Raw genomic sequence first — 18,811 nt, 5'->3', positions numbered from 1 at the left:
ACCTCCCTGGGCAGAGAAGCTGAGGGGAGGCTGGGAGGTGAAATTTCAAGGGTTGATTTAGGCAGCAAAGCTTCTGGAGCAGCTCTGCACTTCCCAAATGAACGAGGCTGGAAGAGGCAGGAGGTGGTGGGGACTGAGGGTCCCTCATGAAGTTGCTCTAGGGCTAAAAAAGATTAATGGATTCTATCAAACAGCAAAAAATAGATTTTATCTTTTTTTTTCCTTTCAATAAAGAAGCTTTTCTCCTCTTCCTTGCACCCAGGAGCCTAGAACACAAGTCTTGGCTCCTTGGCCATGCTTTTGGTCTGTGCCAAGCCTCTTCCAGCAACCCCAAAAGCCAGCAGGCCTTGGGTCCACCCCTCTGCCCTCCTCTGAGCTGGCCCTACATAGAAAAGTGGAAAGCTGGGTGGGGTGGGGCGTGGTGACAGGCAGCAGTGCAAAGGTTTGGAGAAGATGGGTAGGAGCTGTCAGCCAGGAACCAGGCAAGGGCAGAACGGGCAGGTCTGGGGCTCTGAGGGGAGGGGAAGGGAGGACAGAGCCCAGTTCTTGTATTAACTCAGGACGTTGAGGGCGTTAATCAGGGAGTGAAGCTCATCCCTTACGCTCTCCAGGGAGTGACAGATGGTCTGAGGGCTGTCCAGGAGCTCGATGCTGTGGGTGTAGGGCTCGTATTTCACCGAGAAGGGTCTCTTGATGTGTGCTGCATACCTCCTGCAAGGCAAAGGCACAAGAGATGGGGCCCAAGTCTCCCTCCTATACCCACCACCATTCCCTCTGCTCACGTTCCTTTAGGAGGAGTTTTTAGGTTAGCCCCAAAGCTCTGCTGTTCCACCTTCCCAGCTCCAGCAGTAGTTGAGATTCCTCTTGCTCAGCAAAAAGGATCATGGGTTTGGTTGGGGGTTTCCATGGGCTTGCATCAAACTGGAAGGTACTGGTCACCTCCGTGGCCACCACCAGGCACCCTCTACTTGAATTTCTTTTTATTTCCCCCCTTCTTGTTCAAAAATTCCACGGTGATTTAGAAGCTAATTGCAGGAAAAGCCCATGATATTATAGTATTATATTTCTAAATCCTTTCTGACATTCATTTATTGACTAATCTCTGCTTAGGGAGGGGGAACTAGCTGCAAGTCCTATTAGGGATGGATTTGACAGCAGTGGCTCAGGCCTGGGCAAGAGGTTGGGAATAGCATCACTGGAGCCATGTGCTTGAGCAAAGCTGCTCTACTGTACCCAAAGCCAGATCTAGATCTCAGTGGGAGCCTAACTAGCCCAAAACCTCTCAAGATCAGACCTTCTCAGCACCTTTCCAGCAGAGAAGGACATGGCCAAGTGAAAAAAATTGAAGGGTGAGGTTTCCCCAGAGATGCTCATGTTCATCTCCAACACTAAGACTGGTACAGGTGAAATCATAGAATCCTTTTGGTTGGAAAAGTCCCTTAAGATCAAGTCCAGCTGTTAACCCAGCACTGTCAGGTCACCACTCACCCTCATGTCTTTTTAATCCCTCTGGGGATGGTGACTCCACCACCACCCTGGGCAGCCTGTTCCAGGGCTTGACAACCCTTTCTGTGAAGAAATTTTTCCTAATATCCAACCTTAAGCCTCCTCTGGCACAACTTGAGGCTGTTTCCTCTTGTCCTATTAAAGCACTTGACAAAGTAGGGTTTGTTTTTTAGTTTTTGGGCTGTGTAAATACAGAGCTAGGACTCTATATTTAGGTCCTCACGGCTACAATCTCATGCTGGGAAGACCAGCGGAGGCAAGGGGACAAACAGCACTAGGAACAGGCACATTCCTGGCTTCTGCTGAGGCTTCACCCTTTCGCTCCTGAATTGCTGAGCTTAGGGTACCCTCTTGTGGCTACCGCAGCTCAGGGCTTGGGGAAGAACATCCCTCTCCCAGTCAGAGGGATGCTCCTCTGGCTGAGGAAGCCTGGCAGGAATTCTCAGGAGAAACTGAGGGAAAATGCCACACGGGAGCAAGGGGCAACAAGGTCGAAGCCACAGGCTGGTGCTTGCAGGGAGCTGCCACAGAATCATAGAATCCTTTGGGCTGGGAAAGACCCTGAAGATCATCAAGCTCGACCATTAAGCCAGCACCACCAAGTCCAACACTAATCCACATCCCTAAGCAAGTGCCAGGCTTGCAGGGAAACAAAAATAAGTGCAAAAAAAATAGGGGGGAAGCTCTGCACACTCACATGGTCCACCTCCTAAAGGATGAGGCTTGTCCCAGCTCCAGCAGGCAAGCTCTGCTTCCCCTCTCTTAACGTTCTCAGGCATAGGGAGGACTCTTAGAACAGCTGCTAATGGTTAGAAACCTGCCCTCCAACACCCGGGTGCTCACCTGACACCTTTTTGAAGTGTAGAAGGGTGATCTGGGTGCCTAGAAGGGCACTGAAGGGGTCTGTCCACCTTAGAAAGCTGGTGGGAAATTTTCTTCCTGGGAAAAAGAGGCTTTTCTAGAGGGATAACACCGATAATCAGGTCTGTGGTGGCAGCTGCCAGTAATCCGAATATTATAGATGTTTTAATGCTTTCACCTCACCGAGTAACATCTGTGTGGTCTCCGAGCTCTCTAAAGAGGATCATTTAGAGTGCTTGTCACCGTCAAAACCCTCCAGCCTAATCTTGGCTGTGTAGGGGGGGTGTTTTTCCTTTTCAAATGCAAGGAAATGACTCATTAGGCAGCAGTTGGGGTTTTTTAAGGCAGCTCAGTGTGTGTGTGAGGGGACGGGCTGCCCAGGTGCTTGCTGTTGAGCAGCTGTAGTCTGGGTTGTATGAAGGGTGCAAGGGAGGGTAATAAAAGCAGCAGTTGAAATATAACAGTCCTCAGCACGTTATTTATATGAAATCCCTCACATGCAGGAGCTGCAAAGTGATGTATGGGGTGCTTATCATCTCCTCCTAACCCTGCAGAAAGACAGATATCTTTCTGCATCCTAAAGGCAAAGTATGCCACTGTTTTGAGCAGCTCTTCACCCCTCTCCTAAAACTTTCACCCCCAAGGGCAAACTTTTCCATGCTGCAGAAGCCTGTGTTTCTTTTTTTGTGCTGGGGGGATGCTCCTGTGAAGGACAGCTGGTACCTGACCTGTATCCCATGGCCCTTCTGCAGCAAGGAAGCAGAGGAGGGTCTGGTGGGTGGTTTGGGCCTCCAATTTCCAGACTTTCAGCCCTATCTTACGTTGCTTGGTCTCCCCTGGGAACTGGTGGGAGTTTGTAACTCCTGCCTATGAGAACCAGAAGTTGGACCCTGTAGGAACGGGAGAATCACTTTCCTTTGACCTGACAACAGTTTCCAGAGTACTTCTGAGACCTTGAGCTGAAAGCAGGGGTGGTGTCAAGCCTTGTTGCATTATATCATAGCTTCATTTCTTTCTGTTTGGGTCTCTTTTCACTGCCTAGTCCTACCTCAGTTTACTTTTGGCATCGCTGAAGCTCTCAGACACAAAATACACGGGCTGGTAGTTCTGGTCCTGGTAGGGCTGAACAGCAGCTGCATCAGGGTCAAAGTCCCTCACCTCTGGTTCATCCGACAAGGAGTGCTGTGGACAGAGCAGAAAAATGCTGGGTGTGAAATTATGGGCATTGGGGAGCATGTATGTGATAGACAGAGGTTGAGGAAAGTCGTTGGAGAAGGGTTTTTTTGGGGTTTTTTTATGGTGGGACTTACTATGAGCTCTCCATAGGAAGAGAGGAGCCCAGCTCCATAGGCTTTGACTATCCCATTCTGTCTGCAGAGCCCAAACTCCACTGTAAACCAGTAAAGCTGTGGAAGGAGAAAGAAAAATGCACAGAGGACACTGCTCCTCATCTTCATCTCCCCGTCACTCCTCAGCCCTTGGGTCCTGGATGGGGTCTGGGGTTGTTTCAGTGCATGGACACCAGGCACTTGGTCCCCTCTCTATGCCCTGCACCCTTTGCTGCCAGAGGAAAGTGCTAAATAAGTTGCTGCCACACTGGGACAGATGGAAACTGTCCATGGGCTGGTGTTCTGTGTGGCTGGCTACTGCAAGGAGCTGCTGGTTGGTGCCCTTGGAGCAGGACAGGTCACCTTGCTGAGGGAGAGCCAAAGGAAATGGATGTCATTTAATCCCACCCCAAAGAGTCCCAGCACTGCTGTCATTAGAAATCTGATGCTTGATGATACTCCAGTGCCTGAGAAAATTGGGTTCGTGTGCAAGTGAGCTCTGCTGTTGTGATCTCCTCTCTGTGCAGTCATCGTGAAAGATCAGGGCTGGGGGCTCTGAGCTTGCAAATTTGGGGAGACCAGGCTGGAGCAGACCCCTTGATACCACAGAAGTGCTGCTGGAGGGGTCAGGGCTCCCATCTAGCAAAGGAGAACACTTACTGTTGCAAGTTTCTCAATTTCTTCATCACTTGCTCCCAGAGATGCCAGTCCAATGTCCTGGGAAGAGAAGGGAAGGGGTGAACATCAGGACAGCTCTGGTCTGAGGGCCTTACACATGGATTACTCAGTTTTATTGCCTTGAGACTACAGGTATTGTGACCCCAGACTGTCATGCATCTGCTGGCACTTTATTATGCTCAGACTAAAGGGCTGGAAGCCCTCTGCTGGGAGGCCAGGCTGAGAGAGCTGGGCTTGTTCAGCCTGGAGAAGAGAAGGCTCCAGGGAGACCTTCTTGCAGCCTTCCAGTGCTTCAAGAGAGCCTAGAATAAAGGCAGGGACAATCTTTTTAGCAGGGCCAGTTGCAACAGGACAAGTGGTGCTTGGTTTAAACTAAAAGGGGGAGGATTTAGACTAGAGAGAAGGAAGAAATCTTTTATAGTGAGGGTGATGAGAGCCTGGATGAGGTTGCTCAGTGAGGTGGTAGATGCCTCATCCCAGCTCAGGTTGGACAGAGCTCTGAGCAACCTGCTTTAGTTGCAGATGTCCCTGTTCCCTGCAGGAGGATTGGACTAGATGACCTTGAAAGGTCCTTTCCAGCCAAAAATCATTCTATGGTTTTATGATAAAAACACTTTGCTGCAGAGACTTTTTACTCTGTATGAGGGTCCTCAGTCCATCATGGACTCCTGAACATCACGTTTAATATGAATGAATCCCAGAACACGAAAGATTTAGGTAGGATGGGGTTGGTTGGAGTTCCCACCTCACACCCTGCCCTCTCGGGGGCAAGGAAGCAGAAAACCACCTCACCTGAGAGAACTGAGCAAACGTCTTGTCAGCCAACATCGGGACGTGCCCCAGCAGCTCGTGGCAGCAATCCCTGCCGGGGGAGGGGGCGAGGAGGAAATCACTGTCAGCAGGAGGCTTTGTCCTCGGGGAGAAAGGTTTGTGCTGGGGCAGGGGAGGCCCTCGGTGCAGGGGGATACTCACGGCTCCGGGGAGTGCATGGGAGAGGAGGCGTGGCGGATGTACTGGGTGCACTGGAAGACACGGAAGGCCAGGCTGGCCAGGAAGTCCCGCGCCGACAGCAAGCCGGCCACCGGCCGGAGCTGGAAACCTGTCCTCTCTGAAACACAGAATCATAGAATCCTTTAGGTTGGAAGGGACCTCCAAGATCATCAAGTCCAACCATTGAGCCATTAGGGCTCTAAAGTCCTCTGCTAAAACAGATCAGAATCTGTCAGGGTTGGAAGGGACCACAAGGATCCCCCAGTTCCAACCCCTCTGCCATGAGCAGGGACACCTCCCACTAGATCAGGCTGCCCAGAGCCTCCTCCAGCCTGGCCTTAAAGACCCCCAGGGATGGGGCCTCAACCACCTCCCTGGGCAACCCATTCCAGGGTCTCACCACTCTCACAGGGAAGAACTTCTTCCTCACATCCAGCCTGAATCTGCCCACTGCCAGCTTTGCCCCATTCCCCCTAGTCCTGTTGTTACTCAGCACATACCATCCCTGGGGTGTGTTTTGCCAATGACCAGGCCCAACCAAAATGATACCACCAGCAGCAGGAAGATGAACCAATACACAGACTGTATTGTAGACAAGAAGGACATGCCATGAATGATTGCTGGGGGTACAAACAGATCAATCAGCTGGGACATAATCGATGCCACCCCCAATGATCTCACAAAGGATGTAACTCAGCCCACAACAGGTGGTACAAACAGAGACCCGAGGTTGCCCACAGTTGGCATGGGAAACAGCCAGACCAGCAAGCTGAACACATAAGAGAAAGGTGCCCACATATTGACTCTCACCTGATCAGCCAGCATTCACAAAGGTCTAGACAGACTGGGGCCCAGCCCCAGGAAGAGTCACGAGGGCTGTCCTTGACCCAGAAGCTAGAAGCTCTGGGGAGTGCACTCCACAGACAAGACACTCCTGACTCCCTGCCAGTGGTCCCAGCTTTTATCCCCAAGCAGACCCCTGACCTTTGTCAACTCACTGCGGGACCCCTGGGGCTCATTTCCCTTCTGGCTCTCCCTGCAGCACCCTGGGGGGAAGCTCTAAGGCAAACTCACCCCCTCTTTATGAAGGGCTGTGGGAATCACCCATATGTCAACCTTAATTCAGGGGCTCGGGGTTCAGACCCCAGCATTTCAGGGTGCATGGCCCAGGGGCCCAGCCTCATCATTTTGCTCCTCCTGGGGAGAGGCAGCTGCTCTTCAGGGGATCAGTGGGAGCCTTTGGCTACGGGCTTGACCTTCAGTTGAAGCCCATTGTGTTTAGTCACAGTCCCCACTGCAGGGGTCCATCCCTGCCCCTGTGGGCAATGCACAAGCCTCCACCAGCTCTCCTCCCACACCTCAGCTCACATGCTCCTCCTTTGGGTTTGGGTTTCCCTGCTGTAGCTGCCAGTACCATGCTGGAGCCCTGGCAGACCTTGGAGCTGGATCCTCCAGGCTCAGACCAACCTTTCAGGAAGCGGGAGACCTCCTCCAGCTGGGGGATGTTGTTTTCATTGTAACCACAGAATTTCTCCAGGAGACTGAAAGCTTCAAGGTACTCCTTGCAGGCGTGGGTGGGGTACAGGCTCTTCAGAGTGCTGTAGACTTCCTTCCTTCAGGATGAGAGATGGCAGAGGTTCAGTGGCTTGATATTCACCATGGGCCTCACACTTCTTCCTGCAGCTACAATAACTGCCCTTTGTTTGGGGGCTGCTACTGAGCCAAGTCTCCTTAGAGAAATAGGACTCCAAATTATCTACCCCTCTTTCTAGGGAGTCTTCTTTGGAGGAAACTCCTGAGAGCTGCAGTGTGAAAGTGCTCTTGGTGGAGCTCCAAGAGAGGAGGAGACAGAGCATTAAAGTTTTGGAGGTAGCTTGCTCTCCTAAAAACAGTCCCTACCACAAAACACCATGCAATGAGTTCCTGGTGTTTATAACAAGCCAATAAGCAGGATGCTTGCACTCTGATTTTTTTTTTCATGAGGTCATGCTCTAATCATTTCAGTTTTGATTCCCAGCTTCTAGTGGTGAAGCCACTAAAGGCACAGATTAAATCAGCACCCACCAGGTTGCAGTCTCCTCCGCCGTGTACTCCACACGAGGGATTGGATCCCCACTGCAAGGCAAAGACACCATCAGTGACAGCAGCAGAGCACGAGCCAGGCTCCCCTCCCCTTTGAGGAGGAAGAACTTCAGAGAAACTCTGTGTGATGTTGATCAATCTTCTTTAAATCAAACAAGGGGGTGGCAGGAAAGACAAAGCTTTAGCACTGGGTCGTTTGTATGGGCACGAGAAATACACAGACAGAGAAAAGCATTGGTCTAGCCAGAGGTTGTAAATGAAGAAGGGATGAGTAAAAGCTTAACAGGCATAATGGTTTCCAGAAAAGGAAAAAAAAAAGGTGGTTTTCACTAGAAAAAAATTGAATATTTTGTGAAAATAAATTATTTTCATGTGTCTGAACTTCAGGGGGCTGATGGTTCCCAGGATGAGTCAATGGCTGGGAAATAAAAGCAGCTAATAAGGGGAATTAAATGCATTGGGAAATAAAAGCAGCTAATAAGGGGAATTAAATGCGTTTGAACTGCAGGAAAATACGTTCTCAGTAAGATTAAGGATGGCAAGAAAAGAAAATATTAACACTGATCCATGTGGGAACTAAAGAGGACTGACACTTTTGCCTCTTCTGCATCATAATTAGCAACTGTATTTCCTAAATCTTTCTGTTGTGTGTCTGAACAAAGGAGATATTCACACAATCACAGTGATTAAAGCATAGCTCCTCTTCCATCAGCAGCCTGAAGGGATCCTACACCTGCAGATGAGGTGTGAGAGAAGACATCTTAAATGTTTGCATCATCCTGGGACAGTGTTTCCTCCTGTGTCCCTCAGATCTCTCTTGCTGGCACAGGGACTTTCTGTGCATTTATAGTACAGGATAAAAACATCCATGTCTATAGTCTGGGCTTCAAATCTGCAAAGGACATGAAACCTCACGGAGCAGAAGTCTGCAGAGGTAGCTCCAGAAGGTGACCCAGATGATTTCCACAGCCTGCTTTCAGCACAGCTCACTACAGAACTCCAGATTTCAAGTCCTGCTTGGAGAGGGAGGTGCTACGGTGCAAGGCAGTGTCACCAAAGAGGATCTAGAGATCATTTCACAAACCCAACTGAATATTGGAGCTCTCTTCCACATTGTAGTGAAGAAGCTGAGAGCTATCACTGTGTATATCAGAAAAGGAGTATTAAGGAGTGCAAGAGAGAGTCTTAAATCTATATAAGACAATGATCAGACCATTACTGGCATCTATTTAATTTACCAGAGAGAGTTAGGAGGTGAACCTCTATTCGTTTATAAAGAACCTCACAGCAAAAACAATCTGATTGCAGAATTCAGTCTAGACATGTGTGATCCACTGGGCAAATCTAAGGCTACCCAAGTTGAGGTTAGAAACAGAACCTACACTTTTTTCACAGCCAGGATAATGAACCACTGGAACAAGTTTTCTGGGCATGTGCCAGGTTCTTCAGGACTTGAAATACTGAAGCTGAAACATCATTCTAAAAAAGATGCTGCTTTTCAGAATAAAGTTTGAGGTTTGATGGAATGATAAATGGTTTTTGTCATGCAAGAGGTTTATTCTGGCTTTATCCATGTATGACTTCAGATATTTTTTTAACTGAGAAGAGACTGGAATACTTAAGAAGAGGGTCACAAAAAAAAGCTGGTAAGGCTGAACGGGGAGACAAAAACTAAAGGAATGGAAGTCTCATGCAGGTAGCACAATGACTTCCCAACAGGTTGCATTGAGATGGCCTTCCCCTTGCAAAGATGTTAGGAAAGAGACTTACTGCTTGTAGTGAAAAGCAATTTCTGCTATGGATTTCCTCCTCTGGCGATATACTTGGTCAGAGTAGCCCTGTGATGGCAAACAGGAACAGAGACAGGATTTTTCATCAGTCACTAAAATTTCTCACCCAACAATGTTCATCACTAGCTGGAGAAACATCTCTCGTGGTGATTTCATGACAGTTCCCTGCCTGGCTGCAGTAATAGGTGCTCTCCAGGTCCTTGCTTTTGAGGGATGGCTCAGACTAACTCACCGGGTGATCCAGATCCAAGTCAGGGTCAAACTTGGTGACCAGATGGTGGCACTTGTCCAATTCACAGATTTTTCTGGGAAACCAGTGAACTGTGGGGAGAGAGAAAGAGAAAAGCCAGCTGTGGAAGTGAAGGTGGAGCATCCCCTGCTGAGAAAGAGGTTGTGAGGTTGACTAGGATGCATCTGACCTGATGTACCCAATGCATGCACACCACAAACAGCACATGACAGAGCTGTCAATCCAGGCAGTAGTCCCACACTCTTCATCCTCTTGTCCTAGAGTCTTTCTAATGCCATGCCCTGAATCCCACAACTTCCCTGCCCATCTCTCAGCAGAGTATTTTGTGACAAAAGGAAAGAAGGTGGAGATTGGATTTTACATAAAGGTTCTAAACTTCACATTAAAAACAAATCCAGAGGTCCAACTGGTGGTAGAGCAATCACTGAAGATCTCTAGGGATATTTCACAACAAGAATCACCCTTGTCTTCAGAACATGGCATGGGGAACATCTTGTTGTTTATTTCTGGGACTGTAGAGTTCCTGACACATTGCTGGGAAACTACTTTACATTTATAACACCAAACACTGGAGTAGAGATGGAGAACTCTGTAGTAGAGGTGTGAACAATGCACAAAATTTAATCTCCTCTTTCTGTTTTTTTGTTTGTTTGTTTGTTTTCAATCTGGCACTAGAAGAATGGGCAATGGACTGTGGGAGAAATGGACAAGGAGGGAAGTGGCTCTCAGGATTCAGGTGTCCCAGCAGCAGTCTTTCCTGCTTAAATTCAGCACACAGTAGCCCTTCCCCTTTCTGGACAAAGTCACCACCCTGTTTCTATAGCTCAGCCTCTCCACAAAAGTGACCCAGTTGGCAAGTTCCTTACATTTGTCTTCCTTCGTGGTCCTCACGTCTTCTGCTACCCTCTTGATGGAGCTAATGAAAGTGTTGAGGTCAGAGCTGTGGACTTCACAACGTACAAAGTATTCCAGCTCTGCAGGTCCTTCACGGGGCTTTCGGCTAAGCCTGGTCTCCAGGTGGTGAATTTTAGCTTCGAATGTCTTTTGGGACATGGAAAAGGAGAATAAAAACATTAAACAACAGTTGGTACTTCCCAAAGATGTCCATATGGATACATTTGGGAGGGACTCCTTTGGCTTTTCTGTTTTTTTGCCCCACTTCTTCTTTTTTCCCCCCCACTGGGATAAACACACTTATCCAATAATTCCACTGGAATTCCTTCTGGAAGGACAACCAGTGGGGCAGAGCAACAACCATCAGCAGAAGACTTCCCCAGCGGAAAAAGATCTCAACAGGGCAAACTGAGGTGGCAAAAAACCCACCTTCTATGTCCTTCTTTCCTTTAATCTCCCTCTTAAAAGTGTTTTTTGGGTGGTTTTGGGGAAAGAGGTGGGTGATGAGGTGGGAGGGGCGGGCGCAGGGCGGGCGGGCGGCGGGCGCTGTCCGTGGTGCTGAACTCCTGGCCCCGGCCTCCATCGGGACCTCAGCGTCACAAGTGACGTCATCTGAGCTCACCACCCCAACTGATCTCCCCAAAAACAATCAGAAGGAGACCAAAGGGAGTCCAGAGTCGTTCAAAGGGCCCTGGTATCTTTGAACCTACATCTGTGGATGTTTTCTGCGAGTTTGGCCACGATACCCAAGCGGAGTGGCGCGGTTGATAGGCTGGAGGGAAGGGTTGTCATCCAGAGGGACCTGGGTAAGATGGAGAGGTGGGACCAGGTGAACCTCGTGAGGTTCAACCAAGCACGAGGTCCTGCGTGTGGGTCGGGGTGACCCCTGGTGTCAACACAGGCTGGGGGTGAAGGGCTGGAGAGCAGCCCTGTGGAGAAACACTTGAGGCTGCTGGGGAGTGAAAAGTTGGGTTTGAGCCAGTTATGTGCCCTTGTAGCCCTGACACATCCTGGGCTGCCCCCCCCCAGCAGCATGGGCAGAGGGTCAGGGAGGGGATTCTGCCCCTCTGCCCCACTCTGGGGAGACCCCCCTGCAGTGCTGGGGCTTCAAGTGTAAAAAAGACACGGGTCTGCTTGAGCAGGTCCAGAGGAGAGCTATGAAGATGATCAGAGGGCTGGAACCCCTCTGCTGTGAGGACAGGCTGAGAGAGGTGGGGTTGTTCAGACTGGAGAAGGGAAGGCTCCAGGGAGACCTTATTGCTGCCTTTCAGTACTTAAAGGGGGCCTACAGGAAAGCTGGGGAGAGACTCTTTGTCAGCAATTGTAGTGATAGGATGAGGGGTAACTACCTTAAACTGAAAGAGGGTAGATTTAGGTTAGATATTAGGAAGAAATTCTTTACTGTGAGAGTGGTGAGACACTGGAACAGGTTGCCCAGAGAAGCTGTGGATGCCCCCACCTTGGAAGTGTTTAAGAGCAGGTTGGATGAGTTTTTGAGCAGCCTGGTCTGGTGGGAGGTGTCTCTGCCTATGGCAGGGGGGATTGGAACTAGATTATCTTTAAGGTCCATTCCAATCCAAATCATTCTATGATTCTTTAGCTCAGTGACAACTGCCAATACAAGCCCACGTCCCTGGACAATGACCCAACCTTTCCAAAGTCTCTGCAAGATCTCTGGGGGATGAAGGGACACGATTTCTTTTGTTAATCAGAGGCAGAAAGATGAGAAGGAACAGACACGATGGCACAGGTAAATTCAATTTAGGCTTGTGTTTTTTAATGTACCTACCAACTTCACTATTACATTGTCCCCTCAACGATCAATACCTTTGCATTAATCTGACAGCTCTGATTGCATTACCTATGCTTTGGCTGCATGTAACACATACAGAAGAGTGAAACCAGCTTCCCTGCAGCCTGGCTCATGATGAAGCAAATGTCATTATGCCTGTCTGCTTTCATATCTTGTACCTGCATTGCCAGAGGGAGGTGGGAAATGAATCTTCCTCTGCTGGGGCTTGACACGCTTGTCTTTTTATTATATTTAAAGCTCTCTCCATGACAAGCTCAAAGAGCTTTTTACTAGGAAAGCTCTTGATGCACCAAGTAAATTGCTCCAGGATGAAACAAATAATATCTGAACAAGAAGCTGCCCCTGCTTCTTGCTTATGTTTTAAAACTTGTTTAAACCATAGACATTGCAACATAAAATCTACCACGTCCAAGAGTTCTGTATTTCAACACTTCTACATTTTGTCCTTGCTAAGCTGCTTGTTGCAGCTGAAATGTTACACTGATGGGTTTTCCATGCTTTATCTGGTGTCTGTGCACTTCTAGGAAGGTGGCAACACCAAGTTTGTCTTAGAGATTCTTTTACTCTTGAGACAAGAACCATATGTTGCCCATAAAACAACTTTTCTTGCGAAAGTCCTCTTATGTGAGATGCAAGATGTTCTGGAATTGCTGAACATCACTTGTCACAACATGATGAGAGCATTGTAGTAGCAAGACTGTAGACAACAGGCTGAAGGAAGTGATTCCTCCTATCTATCTGGGGTGAAGGAGACCACATCTGGAGCACCATGTCCCATAGAAGAAAGACACTGACGTGCTGTAGCAGACAGAGTGGAGAGCTGCCAAGATGATCAGGGGGTTGGAGCACAATGTTATGTGAAGAAAGGTTGAGGGAATGGGATGGTTCAGTCTTAAGAATTGATGGGGCAGGGGAGGTTGGTCCACTGTCTACTAGTGCCTGGTTAGAAGAGAGAGCCAGACTCATCTGAAAAGTGAACAGTGGGAGGGGTAGGCAAGAGGCAACGGGCACAATCTGGAAGCAAAGACATTAAAAAGAAAAAAGAGAACAAGCTTTTGACCAGGAAGGAAGTCAAACGTTGCTCAAGGGGTCCAAGGAGACTGTGGGATCTCTATCGTGGTGATATTCAAAAGCAACAAGCACAGCCTCGAGCAACCTGAGGTGACTCGACCTCCTCTGAGCAGGAGGTTGAACTAGAAACCTCCAGAGGCCGCTTACAACCCACATGACTGATTAATAGGAACAAATTGTCCTCTCCTCTCAGTGCTGAGGTCAATGAAATTAAACGACTGTAGATAAAACATCTCTCAGAACCTCCCTCTTGAATCCTTCTGGATGAGAATGTACTCCATAAATGCAAGCTGTCGTGGTTTGATTGCTGCTTAAATGGGCAGCATTTATCTCAATCTTTCCATTCATGGTACTGAGATCCTAGATAATGCAACATTATGTCTCTGGCTAGGGGGGAAAGCTCAATTAGTTCCCAGTTTTCCTTGCTGCTAAAGCCATAGACACAGTGAAACTCTGTGGAGAACCAACAGAACCTTTAACACGTGGATCAAATTCATCCCTGAATGAGGATCTGGAATCAATATATGAGTTTTACACCCAAGGTGAAGTCATTCCTGTAACAATTTGACCAAGGACCAACGTGGCAATGCCGTTCAGGGACTGCCTTGACCCATGAGTGAAGTGGGTTTGGTCTGTAGCCATGAAGTTGAAGTGCTGAGCAGTGGTGGGGGCTGTGAGGCTACACTACAAGCCACAAGGGTGTGGATTGTAGGTGTGAAACTACGTGCTTGGATCCAGTAATTAAGCAAAATTAAATCCTTAAGCACTTGACAGCACTAGCAGGTAGAGGTGTGGCTCATTCTTAGTGATGGGAAGTGAAGGAACACTGGGGGAAGAGCAAAGGATGACTGTGGGGACATCAATTAGTAGGCAGACCTACAGTCTTGAGGCTTCTTTAGCAGACTCAAGTGATATTTCCCACAGAATAACCACGAAACCTATCGTGTGCTCCTTGGGTCCCATACCACAGGTGAGGTACTCACCTCAAATACCTTAAGTGCACGTGACAGTGGCGAAGTCTTGGCTCCCTTGAGCATGAAGAAGAGGTTCAGCATGGCTCTCCCATCCTTCTCCTCAAAGACAATGGTCTCTGTAGACTCTGCAGCATCCGTGGCTGCAGCTGCAGCCTCTCTTTCCTTCCTGGCATCTTCAATGAGGCTTTGACGTCTGCCAATGAACCGTGGAGACTGGAGGCAGAACAGAAACAAATACCACTTCTGATGGAGCTGTGGGGGAGATCAGAAGCTTCAAACAGAGGTATATGAGCAGGGCAGCTTAGCAGGACCCAATGTGACACGTTTTTCTGACATTAAAGAGGTGCTTGCCCGTTGAAGTGCAATTGGTACTGCATCCAAACAGCCCAGAAAATAAATTCCTCCCACGGATCAATAGGTTTGTTTTATCCCAACAAACTCCTGTGGATTTCTCTTCCCTGGAATTGCACCTAAAATGCTGCAGCTCTGTGCCTGGGGTCGTGTTAGGTCACTCGTTTGTATTTATAGTGAGCTACAAACTATTTCAGTCACTGCTGTTTCTTTTGTTATACAAATAGCTCACATACTAACTTCTTTGTCCTCGGCCTTTTTTACAACCAGTTTTTCATTTAGAGGCAGCTCAGCTGGTTCCAATTTTCTCTGTTCAATACCCAAAGCAGATGACAAACTCTCAGAGCTGGCTACAAGAAACCTGGGGCAGCACTGGAGAAGGAGCAGCACATAAAGCACCTGCATATGGAGCAGCACTGGCTCCAGTTTTCCCTCTGATTGCATTGAAAATATGTGGAAAAGAGATAGATCCCACCCAGCAATGCCTTCCCTACCTTGTGAAAATCTGGAGGATGTTTCCCTCTTAAGAAGTCAACCTGCTCAGCAACCAAGCCCATTTTCTCCCTGATTTTCAAAGCCCACCAGTGGTAACTGATGTTTCCTGTGAAAATCCTCTCAGTTGTTTTAGCAGTGTAAAGCTGACGTTTTAAATGCAGCCTGAGGAGTGCAGCACATCTAAGATCCAGCCCACCTACTACTATCTAGTCCTTTTTTAATAAATACACCCCTCTGAAACAATATTTGCTGATTCTCAACCCTCGTGGTGCAGAAAAACACCTTTTAACAGATTATTTTTGTGATGATTTTATATTAAATTTAATTTTAACAAATAAAAGCAGGTATTGCTGCTTGTCTGAATTGATGATATTCATGCCCAAAGGGAAAAAGCATCTAATAAACAGCCTCAGCTATAACTTTAAAGCTAAGCTGGTGTTTGCTTTCAAATGCCTGCAATAAGCAGGGCAAACAGACAGGACCAGGGCTCTGCAGTGGTCCCAAGCCAGGCAGAGCATCAGCTAAGGGTGTTTTAACATATTGTGCCCCGAGGAGCAGAGTTACAGCAGGATGTCCCCTCCCTGGAGGTCTCCAAGGCCAGGTTGGATGAGTTTTTGAGCAACCTGGTCTAGTGGGAGGTGTCCCTGCCCATGGCAGAGGGGTTGGAACTAGATGATCTTTAAGGTCCCTTCCAACCCAAACCGTTCTGTGATTCCATGATTTTACTTCTAGAGTGGAGTGGGGGAGAGGAGGGAAATTAGACACCCATACAGAGGTTTTAAATGAGATTAAAATCCAACTGGGAGGAGTTTAAATAGTGAGATTTATGGAACTGGAAAGCTGCACTAGGAAAAGAGGGATCAGTCCCTGGGAAGGGATCCTGGAAGCTGTTTAGCTCCATGCTGGCATATTTTGGCTGGGGAAATTGGGGGGGGGAAACCAAAAAAAGGCTGAATTTTGCCTGGGAGAAGAGGGCTGGGACAGGTGTGCTGCCTCCTCTGCAGGGCTAATTTGCACCTTTTAGTTCATATTTCCTCCTCTGAATTTGCTGCCTCTGCGAGTGCCCAGCCTGAGCAGCGTAATTAAAAATACCTTGTTCTGAGCTGAAGTACTTTGGCTTTTTTTTTCTCCCCTGGCTCATTATTTGCAGCAAGCAGGAAGGATTCTAGAGCCTGTTTCCCTCCCTGCAGCATGGGGAGAGTAATATCCCACCCCTGTGTCCTTGGGTGCTCCTTCCTGCTGGTTTGCTGTCTCCTGCCTGGCTCTGGTTGTGTGCTCTGTGACCAACACTCCAGCTTCTCTTGTAAGAACTCTGAGCAGCAGAAAACCTAAATATGTAATAAAAGAGTTTTCCACTGCCTGAGTTTGATGTTGGCTGGGGACACTCGATGTTACATCCAAATGCAGAGTCATGGCTCTTGCCTGGTAGGAGCCAGCAAAATAAGGGATGGGGTTGCAGAGATCTGAGCAAAGGGTGAAGCTTTTCATGCAGCCTGCTCTCAAAGTGATCCTCACAGAGCTACATCTTAATAATTCTTTAGTTTTCCGTTCAAAGAAGGGATGCAAAGATGGGCTGAGGTTTTATGTCCCCCCCTCCAAGGCTGGACAAGCCACCCACCCCAATCAGGTTGCCACACTTCTGCCAGCACACCTTGTAAACCCAAATTCCTCTGGCCCCTTCACTCAGTGGCCTGTTTGCCATCAGACACCTCAGCATCTGCAAGAACCAGACACTCTCCCCTTCTCCAGATACTGATCAGCATCTCAACTACTGATTTGATGAGCAGCCTGGAAAATACCAGGTTTTTAAGAACCACTTAAGTGTTCATTATTTTGCCAGAATGAAAACAGTGGTGTGAGAGGGAAGCCTTCCCTGATTTCCATCCATTAGAGAAGGCAAGTTCACCTCCTTGTTTCCTAACCAGCACACTCCACTCTCCAAAACACCCCTCGCTGCCTGTGTAGTGGCTGATTTTACTGAGTCAGAGCATCACACAGGGTTAAGAGTCTGTGAAGAAGGTGGCAAATGAGGAGTTCTACAACTGACCTGCTGGAGTCACCCAGTAAAACACATCCAATCCCTAAACTCACTCAATTCCTGGGTTTTCCTCCTGCTGAGCATCCCCTCTGAACATCCCCTCCCCGTGCATCCACTGCCACTGGCTGCTCTGGCTCCTCCAGGGTCACCCTCAGCCTGGCCATGCCTCTGACCCACAGGACTGTCCCATAGAGGTGTCTCCAGGCTCCTCTTTCCTGCTCTGGCATTGGGATTGGGAGGTGAAATGTCCCTGTCCCTACAACAGGTTGGTCAGATTTGGTTTTCTAGGAAGTTTTCCTCTCCTTTCCCTGACACCTACAGATCCAGTGTGTCCAGCAGCATCCCCCAGGGCTGGGACCACATCAGGGAGGGAAGAGGAAGAGGAGAAGGATGTACTGGGAGAGAGCAAAACCGTGCAGCAGCAGCAAACAGATTCATTTGCCTCTGCCTCACACGTTGTCTGAAATAAGAGCCAAACTTTTCATTATGCTGGAACAGCTGAAATCTCTGCAGTTTATTGCTTTGAAACCAGGAGAGCATTAAGATTGTGGAATTGCCTTTCACACTGGGGATTCCTTGTTATTCCTGCCTTGGATCTATGGGTTATTTACCTTGCTTTGGGTTGGGGGAGTGGGGCTTGCATTAATTCAAGCTTTCATCCCCCTGAATGATTGCATTTCACACGTACAAGTATGTAGAGAGATCTGTTTGGGTGATTCCCCTTTGCCAGCCTGGAGCCCACAGGTTTTGGGACTCCGCCAAAAGCAGAGTTGGTCCATCTGTCCCTGCCTGCCTCTGTCTATAGCTGTGGGAGAGGCTGCAGTTTTCAGAGGGGGAGGGAAAGAAGTGGAGTAGAGTTGTCTTACCATGATGGCCTCAGCTTGCTTGGAGTCCAGCTCCGACACCGCCCTGCGGAAGCCTTTGGCTGCAGAGGTGGAGATGTTGGGGGTTGGCATCTTTGCTCTTCCACGAGCTCTGCTCTCTCTGCTTTCCAGCTCCTCGCCAGCTTTTTATAGGGCAGGGATGACGTCAAAGAGTCTTTCAAATCTTCTCTTCTCCCCCCCTCTGCCACCTCCCCAGCACCACCTCCCTCCTTTCTCCCCCTCGGGCTGAGAGGAGGAGGGGACGTGGAGGAGAGAAACGTTTCTGTCCCATTAAATCTAATCGCTAGGAGGATTGCAGACACTCTGCCTGGGCAGACCAGACTCTCCCCCCACCTGTTTCCTTGTGCCCAAAAGATTTCTCCTCTGTTTTTTACACCCTCCTCTTCTCCATGGAGTTCATTCTCATGCCATGTTTCAGCCCGACACGTTCGTTTTCCCAGCTTGGGAGTTGCAGGAAAGGATTTTGATCCATGAAGAGATGAAATAAAAGAAAAGGGATTCAGCCTTTATTTCCCCCATTGTTTGCCTTCTCTTTGAGGCAGTAAAGGGCTAGGAAAAGAACACTGATTCCCCCAAGGCAGCTGCAGGGCTGGATGCTGTTCTCACATCCACCTGGCTCCTCCAAACGTTGTGACTTTCAGGGCTCTACCACCACCTCACGTCTCATTTTGGCCTCCAAACGCTGGCTGCAGGGTGACAGGATCTGTCCCCTTGAGTCCTCAGAGGTGAAAAGGGCTTTGGACAAAATAACCTGGCAAAACCCTCCCAATCCTGCCCGCCCAAGGGCTGTGCTCCTCTTGCAGTAA

The 18,811-nt window shown here is 48.7% G+C and overlaps 1 protein-coding gene across 1 annotated transcript; it reads right to left on the bottom strand.

Moving 5' to 3' along the window:
- Positions 1 to 391: 391 nt before the first annotated feature.
- TH (tyrosine hydroxylase) lies at positions 392 to 18,078 on the bottom strand. Its single transcript, XM_008935665.1, has 13 exons — positions 17,988 to 18,078; positions 14,247 to 14,450; positions 10,352 to 10,526; positions 9,468 to 9,556; positions 9,216 to 9,283; positions 7,428 to 7,478; positions 6,831 to 6,976; positions 5,346 to 5,481; positions 5,166 to 5,235; positions 4,356 to 4,412; positions 3,678 to 3,773; positions 3,416 to 3,549; positions 392 to 711 (listed from the first exon to the last, which is right to left on the bottom strand). Exons 1-13 carry the CDS (start codon positions 18,075 to 18,077, stop codon positions 552 to 554), a joined length of 1,476 nt encoding a protein of 491 aa, XP_008933913.1. The 5' UTR covers position 18,078; the 3' UTR covers positions 392 to 551.
- Between the last annotated feature and the right edge of the window lie 733 nt (positions 18,079 to 18,811).

The sequence above is a fragment of the Merops nubicus genome, unplaced genomic scaffold (assembly GCF_000691845.1).
Source record: "Merops nubicus isolate BGI_N331 unplaced genomic scaffold, ASM69184v1 scaffold5122, whole genome shotgun sequence".
Lineage (NCBI taxonomy): Eukaryota > Metazoa > Chordata > Aves > Coraciiformes > Meropidae > Merops > Merops nubicus.
This window is presented reverse-complemented; position numbering and strand designations above follow the sequence as displayed.